We start from the raw sequence: 17,045 nt of genomic DNA on the forward strand, positions 1-17,045 counted from the left end.
ATCCGTCTTCCGAAAGGATTCCGTCAACTTCAGGTAAACCCTGATCGCCCTGACAACATCCAAGGAATGGAAAGCAATCTCCTTTGGATGCTTAGGCTTCGTACAAAGCAAAGGCAGGACAATGTCCTCATTAAGGTGGAACTCAGTGATCACCTTGGGAAGAAAGGACGGGGGTGTTCTCAACACCACCTTATCCTTGTGAATTATCAAATAAGGGGAGCGGCAAGACAACGCCGCCAGCTTCCGACACTCTGCGAGCCGAAGTGATCTCCACAAGAAAAGCAACCTTTTTCGACAGCAGAGGCAACGATATCTCCCTGATATTTTCAAAGGGAGCACGCTGTAATGCGGACAGGACTAAGTTCAAGTCCCATGGAGGTAAAGGCTCCTTCCTGGGAGGAGCCAAATGTCGCACACCTTGAATGAAAGTGCGCACCAAGGAATGAGACGCCACAGGGCGTTGGAAAAGGACCGCCAGTGCTGATACCTGGCCCTTTATCGTGGACAGCGCCAGACGCTGATCTACTCCAGACTGGAGGAAAGCCAAGATTCTCGACACCGAGTGTCACAACCCACCTGGGGTCTTGCAGTGGAGAGGGAACCCAGTTGCAGTGGAACAGCACTCCCTTACAATCACGACCCTTAGGAGTCCCTGGAAGTGGGAACAGGGCCCCGTAGGGACTGTGGTGGCACGGGGGCCTTTAATGAAGAGGAGGAGGTAAGGTTGACAACTCTGGAGTCAGGTCTGGCAGGCAATCAAGGAGTATCCACCTGAGGGAGAAAGGATCAGGAACACAGACAATGCAATTAGCAGACACACAGGAGCAAGGAAAATAACCAAGCACTGACTGGAAGGTGTGCTTGGTTTATATAGGGAGCCAGGATCACATGACCCGCCACCTCCCACCAGTAGGTGGGGCTGCCAGGGGCTATAAAGGGAGGTCACAGACCCAGCGCCATCTTGGTTTGCTTCATAGAACCTGATCTTACCAGATCTTCAACTCTCCTCTCTCCCTCTGTGTAAAACACTAACCGCATGGCGGCCGCCATCTTGCCATGACAGTGTGCTGCTGCAGTCCTCAGAGGTGAGGGGAGGAGAAGGAGCCACCGCAGACCCGGAGGGGGTGTCTCTGTGACCGGCAAGCACCGAGACTCTGTTGCGAGAACGCCGCAGGCGCCCAGACGCAGGTGAGTACGCGGCAGTGCCGTGACAGAGCCCCCTTCCTAAACGCGACCTCAGGGCGCGAAATAGGGTTGGTCGGCCAGGGTGTCTTCTGTGGAAAGCTCTAATCTTGGCAGGTGCATGAACATTCTTAGCTGGCTCCCAGGATCTCTCCTCTGGGCCATACCCTTTCCAGTGGATGAGATACTCCAGATTTCCCCTACGACGTCTGGAATCAAGAATCTCTTGGACTTCAAACTCTTCAGAGCCATCCACAACCACTGGAGAGGGTGGAGCCACAATACGGGAAGGAAATCTGTTGGGTTTCCAAGGTTTCAGGAGGGATACATGAAAAACCGGATGTAACCTGTAGGTGGAAGGGAGGTCCAGGCGGACGGCCACAGGAGATAGGATCTCGGTTATAGTGAAAGGCCCTATGTAACGTGGTCCCAACTTCCGTGAGGGGCAAGACAAACGCATATGTTGTGTGGACAGCCAGACTTTGTCTCCTGGCACATAGGTGGGTGCTGGTGACCTTTTTTTGTCTGCATATCCTTTGCAGCGTTGTTGTGCTATTTTCAGGGTCTGGTACAACATAGGCTTAAGATGTCTAAGTTTGTTCAGTTGTGAGGCTACATCAGGCACTGTGTTTGGACAAGGTAGCTCTGGAAGGGCACATGGATGGAAACCATAGTTGGCATAAAAAGGTGTCATCTTGCTGGAGTGGTGCATGTGGTTGTTGTAGGAGAACTCTGCTGTGGGAAGCAGAGATAACCAGTCGTCTTGCAGATGTGTAGTGAAACAACGAAGATATTGTTCCAGAATCTGGTTGGTACGTTCTGTTTGGCCGTTGGTCTGAGGATGGTAAGCCGAGGATAAACATCGTTGGATCCTTAGATGACGACAAAAATGGGACCAGAAACGGGAAGTGAACTGGGACCCACGGTCAGTGATGATGGTTTGGGGTAATCCATGTATACGAAAGATGTTTTGCAGGAACAAGGAGGCAGTCTTTGAAGCAGTACGTAGGTACTCTAGATTACGGTGGTCTGTATATACAGTTACAGGTAAGGGTGCCCCTTCAAGGAGATGGCGCCATTCCTCTAGAGTGTTTTTGACAGCAAGAAGTTCCCTTTCGCCCACGTCATAGTTAATTTCAGCGGGCAGGAGTTTTCGTGAGTAGAATGCCACGGGGTGAAGTCGATGATCCCTCTCACCTCTTTGGGACAGGATACCCCCAATGGCAATATCGGAGGCATCAACTTCAAGGAAAAAGGCCTTTGTAGAATCGGGCTGGATGAGAATAGGAGCCTGGGTAAACAGTTCTTTTAGTTTCTCAAAGGCCTCTTGAGCTTGGTTGGTCCATGTGAACAGGTTGTGGCTTTTTGTCAGGGCTGTAATGGGGGAGCATACCTGGGAAAAACCTCTGATAAAACGTCTATAGAAATTGGCAAACCCAATGAAGCGCTGTACAGACTTCTTGTCCTTAGGGATAGGCCATTCCAGGATAGCTGTGATCTTACGAGGGTCCATTTGTATTTGCCCCGGAGAGATCAAGTACCCCAGGAATTCCACGGATTCTGTATCAAAAACACATTTCTCCAACTTGGCATAGAGTCTGTGCTCACGGAGACGGAGAAGTACCCTTCTCATATGCTCGTTATGTTCAGCAGAAGAAGAGGAGAAGATCAGTATGTCGTCTAGATATATTACGACAAAAGAATCCAGTATATCACGGAAGACATCATTCAGGAAGTGCTGGAATGTGGCCGGGGCATTGCAGAGCCCGAAGGGCATGACGAGATATTCAAAATGTCCGTAGCGTGTCCTGAATGCTGTCTTCCACTCATCCCCCTTGCGTATGCGGACCAGGTTATATGCCCCTCGTAGGTCTAGTTTCGAGAAAATCTTTGCTTTCCTTAATCGATCTAGGAGCTCGGGTATCAGAGGTAAGGGGTATCGATTCTTAATAGTGATGTTATTCAAGGCACGGTAGTCAATACATGGGAGAAGACCTCCATCTTTCTTACCAACAAAAAATATACCTGCTCCTGCTGGTGACGTGGAAGGTCTGATGAAACCTTTGGCGAGGCTGTCAGAAATGTACTCTTAAGGTGCGCGAGTTCAGTTTCCGAAAGAGGGAATACACGTCCATAGGGGATAGGGGCACCTGGGAGCAAATCGATTGGACAATCATATGGACGTCTTGGGGGCAACTGATCTGCATTCTGTTTGAAGACATCCTGGAATTCCTTGTATTTGTCTGGCAAGATAACTGGAGGGTCAAGGTTTATCGTGAGTAGATGCGTGGGTGCCTCTTTTAAGCAAGTGGTGGTGCAAAAGGTGGAAGAGAAGGTGAGAGTACCCTTAATCCAGTCTATCGCTGGATTGTGGGTGCGAAGTCAGGGAAGGCCCAGGATGAGTGGGAATATTGGTGAGGGTACAATATCCAAATTGATAGTCTCTTTATGGTGACCAAGGAGGAGACAGATGGGACCGGTTTCATGTAGTACGGGTCCAGTTTTGATAGGAGTCCCATCTACCACGAATAGGGATAACGGCCGTGACTTAAGTTGCATAGGCAGATGATGTGATCGGACCAAGGTCTGGTCTATGAAACACCCGCTGGCTCCGGAGTCGATGATGGCCGTAATCTGGAGATCTCTACTTCCCCACTGGAGAGAAAGAGAAACAGATAAGTAAGAAGAGGTGGATGGAACAGTAGAAGTCCAGGAAGAAGGGGCTAAGGAACCCTTACCAGGTGAGGTTGTGGGTCGGTCGGGGCATGACCGGAGTTGGTGATCGGCTTTCCCACAATGGAGACAAAGTCTTTGAGAACGGCGTCTCTTGCGTTCTTCTTCCGTTAGTGGACGGCGAACCATGCCTATTTGCATAGGTTCTTCAGATGAGGAAGAGGATGGAGAAGCAGAAGGCATAGGCCCTGGGGAATCCAAGGACCGGAGATTAGCTGGAGCCTGTCTCTCACTCCTTCGTTCACGGAAGCGTCGGTCTAATTGGGTGACTAGGAGGATCAGACCCTCCAAGGAAGGGGGTACCCCAACTCTGGCTAATTCATCTTTTAAGGCCTCGGATAGTCCTAGTCGGTACTGTTCTATCAGGCCAGTTTCATTATAACCAGTGTCAGACGCCAACTCCCGGAAATCCGTGGTGTAGTCCTCCACAGGTCTTCTTCCTTGCCGGAGGGAACGGAGGGCTGAGTGAGCAGCGGAGGGTCTCAAAGGGTCATCATATAATGTATGCATAGCTGCGGCAAAAGAGTCCCAGGTCTCCAGTATTGGACTCTTTGAGTGCAGGAGTTGGTGTGCCCAGGTTTGTGGTTGACCTGACAGCAAGGCAATGGTTGTGCGGACCTTCACGTAATCATTGGGGTAGGTGCGTGGTTTTAGGACGAAGAGTAGTTCACAAGCTGTGATGAATGATCGCAGTTCAGACTTCTTTCCAGTAAACTTGTCAGGCATAGGAATGGCTGGTTCTGGGAATGCAGTTAGTACCGGACCAGTGGCTGGGGGTGAGTCTGGAAGGGGTACAGACTGAGCCCTTCTTTGTTCATGTTGAAGAAGCATAGCATTACTGGCTTGTAGATCTTGGACGGCTTGAGCCAAGGCTGTCATCTGTTGGGTGAGAGCAGTAATAGCTTTGGCTGTTCCTGCGGGTTCCATTTTTGCGGCTTGGTTATTATGTCACAACCCACCTGGGGTCTTGCAGTGGAGAGGGAACCCAGTTGCAGTGGAACAGCACTCCCTTACAATCACGACCCTTAGGAGTCCCTGGAAGTGGGAACAGGGCCCCGTAGGGACTGTGGTGGCACAGGGGCCTTTAATGAAGAGGAGGAGGTAAGGTCGACAACTCTGGAGTCAGGTCTGGCAGGCAATCAAGGAGTATCCACCTGAGGGAGAAAGGATCAGGAACACAGACAATGCAATTAGCAGACACACAGGAGCAAGGAAAATAACCAAGCACTGACTGGAAGGTGTGCTTGGTTTATATAGGGAGCCAGGATCACATGACCCGCCACCTCCCACCAGTAGGTGGGGCTGCCAGGGGCTATAAAGGGAGGTCACAGACCCAGCGCCATCTTGGTTTGCTTCATAGAACCTGATCTTACCAGATCTTCAACTCTCCTCTCTCCCTCTGTGTAAAACACTAACTGCATGGCGGCCGCCATCTTGCCATGACAGTGTGCTGCTGCAGTCCTCAGAGGTGAGGGGAGGAGAAGGAGCCACCGCAGACCCGGAGGGGGTGTCTCTGTGACCGGCAAGCACCGAGACTCTGTTGCGAGAACGCCGCAGGCACCCAGACGCAGGTGAGTACGCGGCAGTGCCGTGACACCGAGTAAGAACGAGGGGAGAACCCCCTGGACTCACACCAGGTGAAATAGGCTTTCCAGGTACGGTAATAGATCTTACCAGAGGAGGATTTCCTAGCCTTGATCAGGGTAGGGATGACCTCAGGGGATAGACCCTTGTCTTTCAAGACCTGGGTCTCAACAGCCAGGCCGTTAAAGCCAGCGACTGTAAAGCAGGATGGAAGATCGGACCTTGAGACAGGAGATCTTCCCGCAGAGGCAGGCGCCACGAAGGTGCCACTGCCAAATGAACAACGTCGGCGTACCAGGACCGGCGTGGCCAGTCCGGTGCCACCAGAATCACTGTGTGCGGTTCCGAGGCCAATCTGCGAAGGAACCGGGATAGTAACTGAATCGGAGGAAAGGCGTACATCAGACGATACTGATGCCAAGGGGCCACCAACGCATCCGAGGCGTCCGCCAACGGATCGCGCGTTCTTGCCACAAATCTTTCCACCTTTTGGTTTAGCCGGGATGCGAACAGATCCACATCTGGGGATCCCCATTTCGCACCAGCAGCTGAAAAACCCCTGGGTGAAAGGACCATTCCCCCTGGTCCAGGGTCTGGCGGCTCAGATAGTCGGCCTGCCAATTTTCCACACCCGGAATGTGAACTGCCGAGATCGCCGGGACATGAGTCTCGGCCCAAGACAGAATGTCGGTTACCTCCCGGGCCGCTCGAGCACTCCTGGTGCCCCCCTGGTGGTTGATGTAAGCCCCCGCGGTAGCATTGTCCGTCTGTACGCGAACAGGCAGGCCCCGGAGACGATCCGACCACTGGAAGAGACAGAGTTTTATCGCTCGTAGCTCCAGCACATTTATCGGGAGAGAGGACTCCTCCTCCGCCCAAGTGCCCTGGGCAGACAGGTTGCCCATGACTCCACCCCAGCCCGACAGGCTGGCATCCATGGTAACCACCGTCCACACCAACGGACGGAAGGACTTGCCTTCCGTCACCGACGGGGACTGGATCCACCAAAGAAGAGCCAATCTGGTCTGGCAACTCAGGGAGACCTCCAGATCCAAGGACTGAGGTAGTCTGTCCCACCTGGCCAGGATCTCCGTCTGGAGAGCACGCGTGTGGAACTGAGCAAAGGGAATCGCCTCGAAGGCCGATACCATCAACCCCAGGCTCCGCATGCAGGTCCTGAGTGACGAGGACGGATTGTCCCTGAGGGACCTGAGTTCGTCCCGCAAAGTCCGGAGCTTGTCGTCCGGCAAGAACACCTTTGCCTGAGCGGAGTCCAGAATCATTCCCAGATAGGGAAGACGCAGCGATGGAGACAACGTCGATTTTTGAACGTTGATAGTCCAACCGAACTCCTGAAGCGTCTGTACCATGATGGATAGATCGCGCACAAGGTCCTGGCTGGCACGCGATCTCAGAAGGAGATCGTCCAGGTAACCCAAGACCGCAATGCCCTGAGCCCTCAGTAGGCCCAGAACCGGCGCCAGCACTTTGGTAAACACCCTTGGTGCCGAAGCAAGACCGAAAGGTAACGCCACAAACTGGTAGTGATCGTCTGCGATAGCAAACCGAAGGTACCGCTGATGACCCTCGAAAATGGGGATATGCAGGTACGCATCCTTCAGATCTATCGAGGCCAGGAATTCCCCTGGACTCAAGGAAACCACCACCGAACGGAGAGACTCCATACGGAACTTCCGAACCCGCACAAAGCGGTTCAGCGCTTTTAGGTCCAGAATAGAACACACTTTGCCCTCTTTTCTGTGCACAGTGAACAGATTCGAATAAAACCCCCAAAATCTGTCCTGATGAGGCACCGGAACAATCACCCCCTGGGCAAGAAGGTCCTGCACCGCTTGATGCAAGTCCTGCAAACGCCCCGGAAGCAGATGAAGATTGGAGGAAAAGAATCTGTCCGCCGGCCTGGAAAGGAATTCGATTTTGTAACCCGATCGAACGATTTCCTGGACCCACCTGTCCGAGATCCGGAGCAGCCAAGGTTGGAGGAAACCGTGCAAACGTCCCCCCACCCCAGAAACGGGTGAGGGCGCCCCTTCAGGCAGAGGCGGAGTGTCCCGCCGAGCCGGCGTCGCCGGCCTTCTGCTTACCCGCCCAGGGCTTCTTCTGGTTGCCCTGGGCCTTGAAGGGCTTGCCCTTGGATTGGTTCCGAAAGGCACGAAAGGACCCCTGAGTGGATCTAGGCGCAGAACCCCGCTTGCCTCGGAAAGACTTGTTCTTCGGGTCCTGGGGTAGCATAGTGCTCTTGCCCCCCGTGACGCCTTTCACCAGGGTATCCAACGCCTCGCCAAAAAGGCGAGAGCCGACATAGGGAAAATCAGCAACCGTTTTCCGCGAGGACTGGTCGGCCGACCAGCTCTTCAGCCATATCAGTCGCCGGTTGAGTACCGCGACACTCGAGAGGCGAGCCACCAAGGGAGCCTCATTCAGGGCAGCATCACACAAATACATGACCCCTTGGTGGATCTGGTCCACCATTTTCAGCTGGGCAGGCGGAACACCATCAGACACTAGGTTGCTTCTAAACACCTTAATCCAATCAGCCACCGCCTGAGCCACCATAACGGACGCGAAAACGGGTTTGAGCAACGAACCCGCCACCGTATAGGAATGGCGGGCTAGCGACTCCAACCGCCGGTCCGTGGGATCCCGGAAAACCGGGGTATCCTCATAAGGAACCAAGGTAGCCTTGTTCAACACGGCCACAGTGTGATCTACCTGTGGAGGCACACACCACAGTGATTCTGTAGCCGGCGCAAAAGGATAAAGCAATTTGAACCGACTAGGTACCAGGAATGGACGTTTTAACGTGCGCCACATTTCATTAACAGTGTAATGAAACTCAGCTGGGCAGGGAAAAACCTGCACAGACTTGCGGACCCTGTGCGTCCCAAATGAGGACACAACGCCCGGAGGACTGGGCTCGTCCTCCAAATGTAAGGTTTCCTTAACCGAAATAATCAACTCATCCATGGTCGCCCGTTCTTCAGGTGACCCTGGGGAGGATGTATCAACACCCTCCACCGCAGCCTCCCCTTCAGACCCCGGGGGGTCTAAGGATGAGCGGGACCCTGAAAGGGGCCCGCTCGCAGCAGCAGCAAAGGCAGCAGCAGCAGCCACATCCCCTTCTGAATCAGAAGAGACAGCCTGGGCCGTTTTCTCGCAGCCCGTTCAGACATCAGCATTTCCATATTTGCCACTAAAGTCGCAACCACAGCAGCCAGATCAGGTCGCAGCGGGGCCACAGGAGAACTGGGGCCCCCCACCAAAGCTGGAGGAAACTTGCTTTCCTGAGAATCCATGGCTCAAGATAATAAAAAACAACAGTGCAAAAAATTCAGTGTACTGTCCCCTTAAATAGCGATGCGGAGTGCGCAGCCCACCGCTACTGTCACAGCTATGAAGACCCCCAAAAAGGAGAAAGAAACTGAGCCAGAAGCAGTATGCAGAAGAAGACTGAGAGGGATACACTGCAGAGCCCGCAGATCGTTGCTACCTGTGCCTGTGCTGTCTGAGAGGAAAAGGAAATGCTGCTGGAGGGGGCTGGCTATAAGCCAGACCTCAGGGAAAATGGCTGCCCCATAGGGATGCATAGGAGGCTTCACTAAAATGGCCGCCGACATGCGGCCGAACCGATCGTTCTTAAAATGGCGGCGGATGGCGCCAAAACGAGCGGTATATTTGCCCCAGAGGGGCCACACAGTGTGCATAGTAAAAAAATTTTCGCCCGCAGCGGTCGCCGCACATACACACGGCTGTACCCCCAAACATGCACCTAAGGTGACACAGGGACAGGGACCCCCAGCAAACATGCATATCTGCACAAAGCGAACCACGCAGGGATCGCACAGGGAGTCACACAGGCACAGACATGGGGACACACAGCAACACAGACTGCCACCCCAGACAGAGGCCCCACACAGAAAAGTACTTACCTGTACCCGATGGCGTGGGGAAGCCTCTATGCACGGATAAACCTCTGTCCTCATCTGACAGGGAGTGCCATGAGCCAGGGACATTACGCTGCAGCACCGCAGACGAGTCCTGTGAGGTAGCCACCTCACGGCTGCATCCCTGCAGCGAACAGGGATGGGTCGTTCTTAATGCCAGGGCGAACCATAGCTGAACGCTCGATGGCAGGCTGGGGGTCCATCTGACCCTCAGTGCCCTGGGGAACCAGGGCGGTCAGTCCGAATCCCAGCACCGCATTATCCATCTTCATCCGAAGAACAAACTAACACTAAAGCTGACAAAATAAACAGCTAGTAAAGTGAGAGAAAAAACTGACATTCAAAAAGAAATCAAATAAAAGATTTAGGAAGGCTGAGACTGAAGCCCCAGCACAAGGAGCCTGAACTATTCCTGATGCTAGGCAAACTAAAACTGAGTTGGGAGTGGTGATGCAGGGGGGGTATTGACCAGATGGGACAGCCCCCGTGGGTGTGTATATGCTAATGCCTTTTGTCTTTTTGACTAAGTCTATATGCCTAGCTATTCCTACGGATAGGTGGACAATACCCAATTATGATGACTTAGAGGAGGCGGCGACTGTCGGAGGACATAAGAGAAATGAGTAACTTAACAACTCAATCCGAAACTAAACACATTTTTCCATTCTGCAATCTGCACGTCTACAGCTGACACATTTCACCCAATGGGTGTCCCTGACTTCTTATGATTAAGCCCATTGGGTGAGAAGTGTCAGCAGTGGAGTCACATGTGACTGTGTCTTTCTGAAATAGTCTTTATCTACTATTTCTTATTTTCTATTATATTCGGTTTAATTCTATTCTATTCTACTCTTTTCTATTCTGTTTTATTTTATTCTATTCTTTTATTTTGAATTCTATTTTATTTCATTCTTTTATATTCTCTTCCATTTTATTCCATTCGTTTATATTCTATTCCATTTTATTCCACTTTTATATATTCTTTTCTATAAAGCAGTCTAAGCAGGAATCATCATCTTATTTCACTTTTATACCTTACTGTATTCATTGCAATGTGTTTTCATTTCCAATTCAAATTCAGTTTCCAATCTGAAAAATGTTTAATTATCATTTATTTCTTAATATTTCGATTCAGAAATTCAGATACATCCGAATCTCTGATAACGTAAATTTAATTCAATTTTAAATTGGTAATTCAATGAATTGCACATGTCTAGTCAGTGGGCAGAGCCACATCCGATGGTAGAGAGACTATCTGTGTGACCTGATCTGCTTTCAGTAAAGCTTATTGTGGTTCAGAGAAAAAAAAAATCCGATGGTGGAGAGACTGTCTGTGTGACCTGATCTGCTATCAGTAAAGCTTATTGTGGTTCAGAAAAATAAAAATACAACCTTGGAGGGGAGAAGGTTAATCGTGGAGAGCCACTCCACCTATGGCTGGTTGTTGCATATATTAGTGTGGAGCAGTGTCATTTGTATTAATTTTTAGCATCTGTAATAACATTGACATTGGCACAAATGTAACAAGCCATACTATGGCTCAGAGTGCTAGCTGTAGACGTCGTGTCAACCTATTTTGTCACCTGATGGCGTCGGTCGTGATTCCTGGGCAGCATCTGCAGCTCCAAGCCCCGCCTCCACAGTGACGCTGGGTTTGTTCACATCCGTATAATAAGCCAATAATTCTACATCTCGCTCAAACTTGTGTCCCTCCGCCAGTGACACCTACAAAGGTGAAATAACAGAATAAAACAATAATAATAATAATAATAATATTAATACATTGTAATTGTAGATAGCACATTTGCTGCCTTGGTAATTCATCATCTTCACTATATGTAGGGGTGACATGAACACAGGAGATGACTGCAAAATTATAATAAAGGAGCTCCTTTTCTAACCTAATTGGCCATTTTCTTTCACGACATACATACAAGACTTGAAGGTTTAGCTACACTTTTCAACCCCAACACCATGTATTAGAAGAAGTAGTTATCCTGTGCAATCAACAAAAGAAATGAGCCTTGATATTATTCTGTGCCCCACTCACCTTGGCACAAGTGTTGTCAGTATCTGTGTATTCCAGAGGGGTGATGTTACAGCTGGACTCGATCTTGGCGATCCCATATGCAGATTGGAAGTGAGCGTTCAGACTCAGTGTGTATGGGATCTCACCAATTGGCACCTGCGGACGCGTGGCTGTTATGCTCACATCATGATCTGGAAGAGATAAGATGCAGAGTCAGTAAATGGTTATATTTTGATACATTTCGATATAATAAAAGTTAACTTTACCTGGCCTAAAATGTTTTTAAGATAAAAATAGTTCACGTACTTGTGTTCGCCTTCAAATCGATCCCTGTGTATGTCCCTATGGGGCGCTTTGGATCCAGGCTGTAAATAAGACCTTGACTTCCTTCCAAATCAAATTAAATCCCCTCCTAAGCACCACCCCTTATTTTTCAACTCTCAGATACCCAAATCTCTACTGCCCTGATGCCCAATCTGCTATTGCCATTTATTTTGTGGCCCTTGCAGCCTGTATTTCCTTATCTAGATGCTTACAAAGGCCAGAGGGAAAAAAAATAGGATTTTTGTATTTACTGTAAAATACTACTTTTTGAAGTCCATTGAGAGACACCGGAATTCAGATACAATCAGGTTACACTGCCATCTATGGGAGGACTGAACATGGCAAACATACAAAACTGAAAGCCAGCACCTTAAAAACATGCACCAGTTCTGTGATAAAGCAATGTCAAGAGCATGAAAAGAAACACAGAGGGGAAGGCCTAGACGGCTGTAGCACCAATCCCAGCTCCACTTGTCCCCTGCCGCCTCTAAAGACCAAGAACTGAGCGATCAAAGGCCTCTGATCACTCAGGTTTTGATCTTTAGCCTAGTCACCAGCTCCTCTGCTCTGCACCCCCCCCCCCCCAGCGCCAGGCTGTGCAGAGGGTGAGGGCAGCTGGCTCAGGCTCTCAGCGGCTCACTAACAAGCTGAGCCAACTGCCAGTCAAGATCAGGATCGGTTAAGGGCCTGGACCAGCTGAGGGAAAAATGGGTCACAGGATTGCAGAATGAAGTGCACTCCTGTGATCCATAGGAGAAATAGGGCCAATTGAGCTTTGACACTACTTCTTCTTTAACAAAAGTAGGGGAGGCTTGCGCTCTTTGGAATATGATCTCATGGATCAAAATGTGTCCCTTGATGGAGTTCAGTACCAAATACCAATGTAGACCTGATTGCAAGAGGTACATTTTTTTCCCGACTGAGTATTTCCAGGGGTTAAAGCTACTTTCTCTGCACTGGGAGAAGTAAACCTTCCGTGGGTGATGGTATACCTTATGAGAAGAAGACTTCCTAGCTTTTAACCTTGAGTGAATTACAATTCAGATTGTCATATCTTTCTCAAGACTTGGGCATCAAAAGCCGTTAAAGCTAGCAAATGTGAAGCAGGGTGGTAAACTAGTTCTTGGGATAGAAAATCCAGTGGATTCTTCCAGTGGATTTGGAAGAACCCGCAGAGTGCCTGCCACTATTTTGATCAGATCGGAGTATCACATCTACCATGTGCGCCTGAGGCCAGGTTAAGCCAAGTCATTTTTGGGGCAATTTGCTTGTTTACAAATGGCTTTTTAAAGCCATTTGTGTTGGGGTGATAAGGAGTTTGCAAAAAAGTAGACCTTCCATTTGGCATGGAAGGTCTACTTTAACATGAATTTAGTTAAACCCCATACATTTTGACAGACTAACATCAGGGCCACAGCAGGCTGTGAAACAATGCCTGTTAAAGAAGACAAGGATTTGGATGGAGCTTCCAAACATTTGCCAAATTAACCCTTAATGCTAGTGCCTCCTCAACAGAGGGAATGGATCAATTCGTGATAAATTCCTTTGCAAAAGGATATTCTGCAAAACGTTTTGGAGGTGTGAATAGTTTATCAAGTGTATTCCAGTCTTTGTACAGAAACCTCTGTGTAAGGTGTGTATAGGAAAAGTTTATTTACTTTTGGGACCCCTTAGGAATCCTAGACCAGTAACAGCGCTGTTAGAAGCTACAGGCTGCTCTTCCATTTTTATGGGGGTACATACCATGTCAATAAGAGCCAATATGGTTTAATTAACCCTGACGGCTGCCTCCGACTCCTCCAGAAAAAAAATAATCTAACATGAATTTCTGAGACTTTTCATCAGATGTAGTCTTCATAGCAGAAGACTCTGAGGTGGTTACAGCTGCAGGCATGTAAGCAAGTATTCTGGAGAGGAAGCTGTTGGAAGTTTGCTTATGGCCTCTGTAGTCAGCACTCAAAGTTGCAATTTCCTCAAACTCATGCAAAATAGCAGAGAACTCCTTCCTGGATAAGACTTAAGACCCTTTTACATGGGCTTCATCCATTCAGTCACGTTTTTGCTAAGATATAACGGATTCAGTTTAAATCAGTTAACATCCATTTTCATTTAGTTCTGTTCCATTTACATCAGTTTTTCCATCCATGTTTACATCCCTTTTTTGTCTGCTTCCATTTTTTACCCACTTCCCGCCCGCTGTCAAATAACCGCGGAGCGGTGCCGCTCTTATTCTGGGACGACATGATAGGCCCAGTTTAGACGCAATCGCGGGCGCCCCGTGTTCCTGAGACATGGCGCGACCCTGATCTCGGCAAAGAGCCGGGTCTCTACTCACAGGAAGACTTGTAAAGGTAATCAAGGCACTGCACATCAGTGATGCCACTCTGTGCCCATCAGTACCACCAGTCTGTGCCTATCAGTACCACCTATCATTGCCCATAAGTGCCATCAGTTATGCCAATCAGTGCTGCCTTTCAGTGTCCAGCAGTGCCTGTCCATTAGTGCCACCTATCAGTACCCATCAGTGTCACCTATCAGTGCCACCTATTAGTGCCCATCATTGCCACATATTAGTGCCCATCAGTGCCACCCCATCAGTGCCTATCAATGCCGCTTCATCAGTGCCCATCAGTGTAGGTGAAAAATGACTTATTTAAAAAATGTGCTGACAAAATTTTGAGTACAGTGTTGTATGACCGCGCAATTGTCATTCAATGTGTGACAGCGCTGAAAGCTGACAATTGGCCTGGGCAGGAAGGGGGTGAAAGTGCCCTGTATTGAAGCGGTTAAACAAAACAAACATGCAGAATTTATTGGAAGTGAGCGAATAACTGATGTAAATGGATGACATCCATTTTTCATCAGGAAACAGACAAAAAGCGGACAAACGGAATGCCCGTGTGAAAGGGGCCTAAGGGGGGCCACATCGGATGGAGCTAAGGAGCACTCGGAGGAAAGTATGGACTCAAGCAGGGACAATGTTCCAGGCTGTCCATGTCAGGTCTTTGAGAAGAGTCACAGCAGGTTCTCCCTGAAGGGTTAGTGGACTGTGATTTAAGCGATCCAATGCAGAGGACTGCTCCTCTGGCGCTTAGGATCTGAAGTTTTGCACTGCATGACAAAAACCTAATTGAGAACACCAGGAAAAAAGAGGGATATTAATAGGGCCCAGCAGTTCTAATAAATATAGTAAATTCTAAAGCTCAGCCCTCACAGCCTACTCATGATTAATCTTCATAGACATAGCAGAAACTACTACGGCTCTTGGATAGCAATCTACGACTAACTAAGACAGTACACAAATGTCAAGAAAGCACCACAAGCAGAGCTCAGTGCCCAAAGGTCACATTAGTCCCTCAATATTTAGTCCAGTGGGGTCCAGGTATGGCCTCCAAAGCTATGGCTTAGGATACGTTGATCAGAGTAGCTGAATAAGAAGTCTGAGTTGAAGCAAAAATACATTGAAAAACAAAAAATGGCTAGTCTTCTCTACTTCACATAGAAGTTCTGGCATTTCATGTTCAGGCACAGGGACACAGCAAATGGTTTGAAAGTACAACATAATTAGCATCTGTAATTCTTTGAAACATTTTAGGCCAGGTCAGGTTCACTTTAGGGTTAGTGGTCCTTTCAGAAAAGCAAATAAAAGCATTACATTTAAAATTAAAAAATAAATAAATAAAAAATCTGATTTGTACTTGTACCTTTTGGGGTGTATCTTGGGTTTAGGACAGCCGGGAGTACAAAACGCACAGCTCCGTCTGCCTCCACTGGCAGCTCCCGTACATATTTCAGGGTGACCTCGGCATCCTGGCCAGGAGGAAGATTCCCGACACTGCAGCTAAAGATGTCCGCTGAGCTCTCATCTTCCTCTAGGAGAAAAGCCTGTTTACCGCTGCTTATGGCCTCATCGTACGTTTTGTGAGCCTGGAGAAGAGGGAGGAACAGTAAAACTGTTGTCTAATCTGAACCTTTTTTACAGCAAATTAGATCTGTGAATATGACCTATGAACACAGTTTCATATATGTATACACAGTATATACAGTGCTCAGTATAAATGAGTACACCCCAACGGATTTGTCAGAAAACCTTTACTTTCCTTTCAGAATCAATATTTTCTATGGGACATTATACTATAAAATACTCCCATAGATGCGGCCCAATAATTGTAACCAAGATGTGTTAATTTATACACACACCAAAAGTATTTTTCCTAACAAATTCATTCAAGACCATGTTGCAAAAATGAACACACCCCAATGAAGGTCTTAGGAGAAAAGCTAAATTTTAGACAACAAAATCCTAACGAAAATTCAACTACAGGTGAGTCTAATTATTCATTAAACAGGTGTCCAGCAGACAGTTGATTATAAAAGAGCGTTACTTAAAGGGTAACTCCACTTTCGTGGGGAAATAAAATCAGAAAATAAAGAAAAAACAATATAGCGTATACAATTGCAACACAAATCATATTGTTATTGAATGTTATTAAAAATTACCTTTCTTTTTCGATCTGCAGCTGTTGTAAATTTCTGAAAATGCAATGCAATATGGCTGCCTGGAGCTGTTCTGTACACAGAATGTATACTGACCACACCCCCAGAAACATAATTTGCTGCTTGTGTGATTGGCTCACCAATTTTCCCAGAAGCCAGCCATTCGGCATGCGTGAAAAAAAAAACTGGCTCCTAAGTTTTTTTCAGCTGGCTCCTAGATTTCAAGCAAATTTGTCAAGCCCTGTTTATAATGTATTTTTAAATATATATAGAATTTTTTTTTTAAATATATATATATATATATATATATATATATATATATATATATATATATATATAGAATTTTTTTTTTCTAATATACTTATACACACATGTTTTGCCTTTCATTTATGCTTTTAACCACCTCCGAACCGCCCACCATGTATTTACATAACTACTTTGACATTAAATACCGGAGTTCTGGCAGCAGATAGTAATACTATCTAATACTATATGAATATAATTCCCTCTCCTCTAATCACATTGTCACAAGCTCAGGGTTGGTTTATCATCGATCTGTAAGAATTTGCCACCAAACACAACTATTTTTGGTTTCACAGCCGCTTTTACTTGCAATAGAAGATATAGTGTGGGCCAGATATATAGATGACATCCTCCTCCTATGGAATGGCAATAGCGACTCCCTAGAGAGGTTTTTTGGTTTTCTGTACATGAGTGATAGGGGTATCTCC

The 17,045-nt window shown here is 48.0% G+C and overlaps 1 protein-coding gene across 1 annotated transcript in view; it reads right to left on the bottom strand.

The window, feature by feature from the left end:
• LOC309550064 (uncharacterized protein) overlaps positions 1-17,045 on the bottom strand; it is a 206,288-nt gene that overhangs the window by 157,219 nt on the left and 32,024 nt on the right. The window contains exons 3-5 of the mRNA XM_082250530.1: positions 15,522-15,744; positions 11,515-11,684; positions 11,048-11,189 (exon numbers count right to left, since the gene is read on the bottom strand). Coding sequence (XP_082106656.1) covers positions 11,048-11,189; positions 11,515-11,684; positions 15,522-15,744 — 535 coding nt within the window. The remainder of the gene's footprint in view (positions 1-11,047; positions 11,190-11,514; positions 11,685-15,521; positions 15,745-17,045) is intronic.

The sequence above is a fragment of the Pelophylax lessonae genome (genome assembly GCF_965119305.1).
Source record: "Pelophylax lessonae genome assembly, chromosome: 1".
NCBI classification, from domain to species: Eukaryota; Metazoa; Chordata; class Amphibia; order Anura; family Ranidae; genus Pelophylax; species Pelophylax lessonae.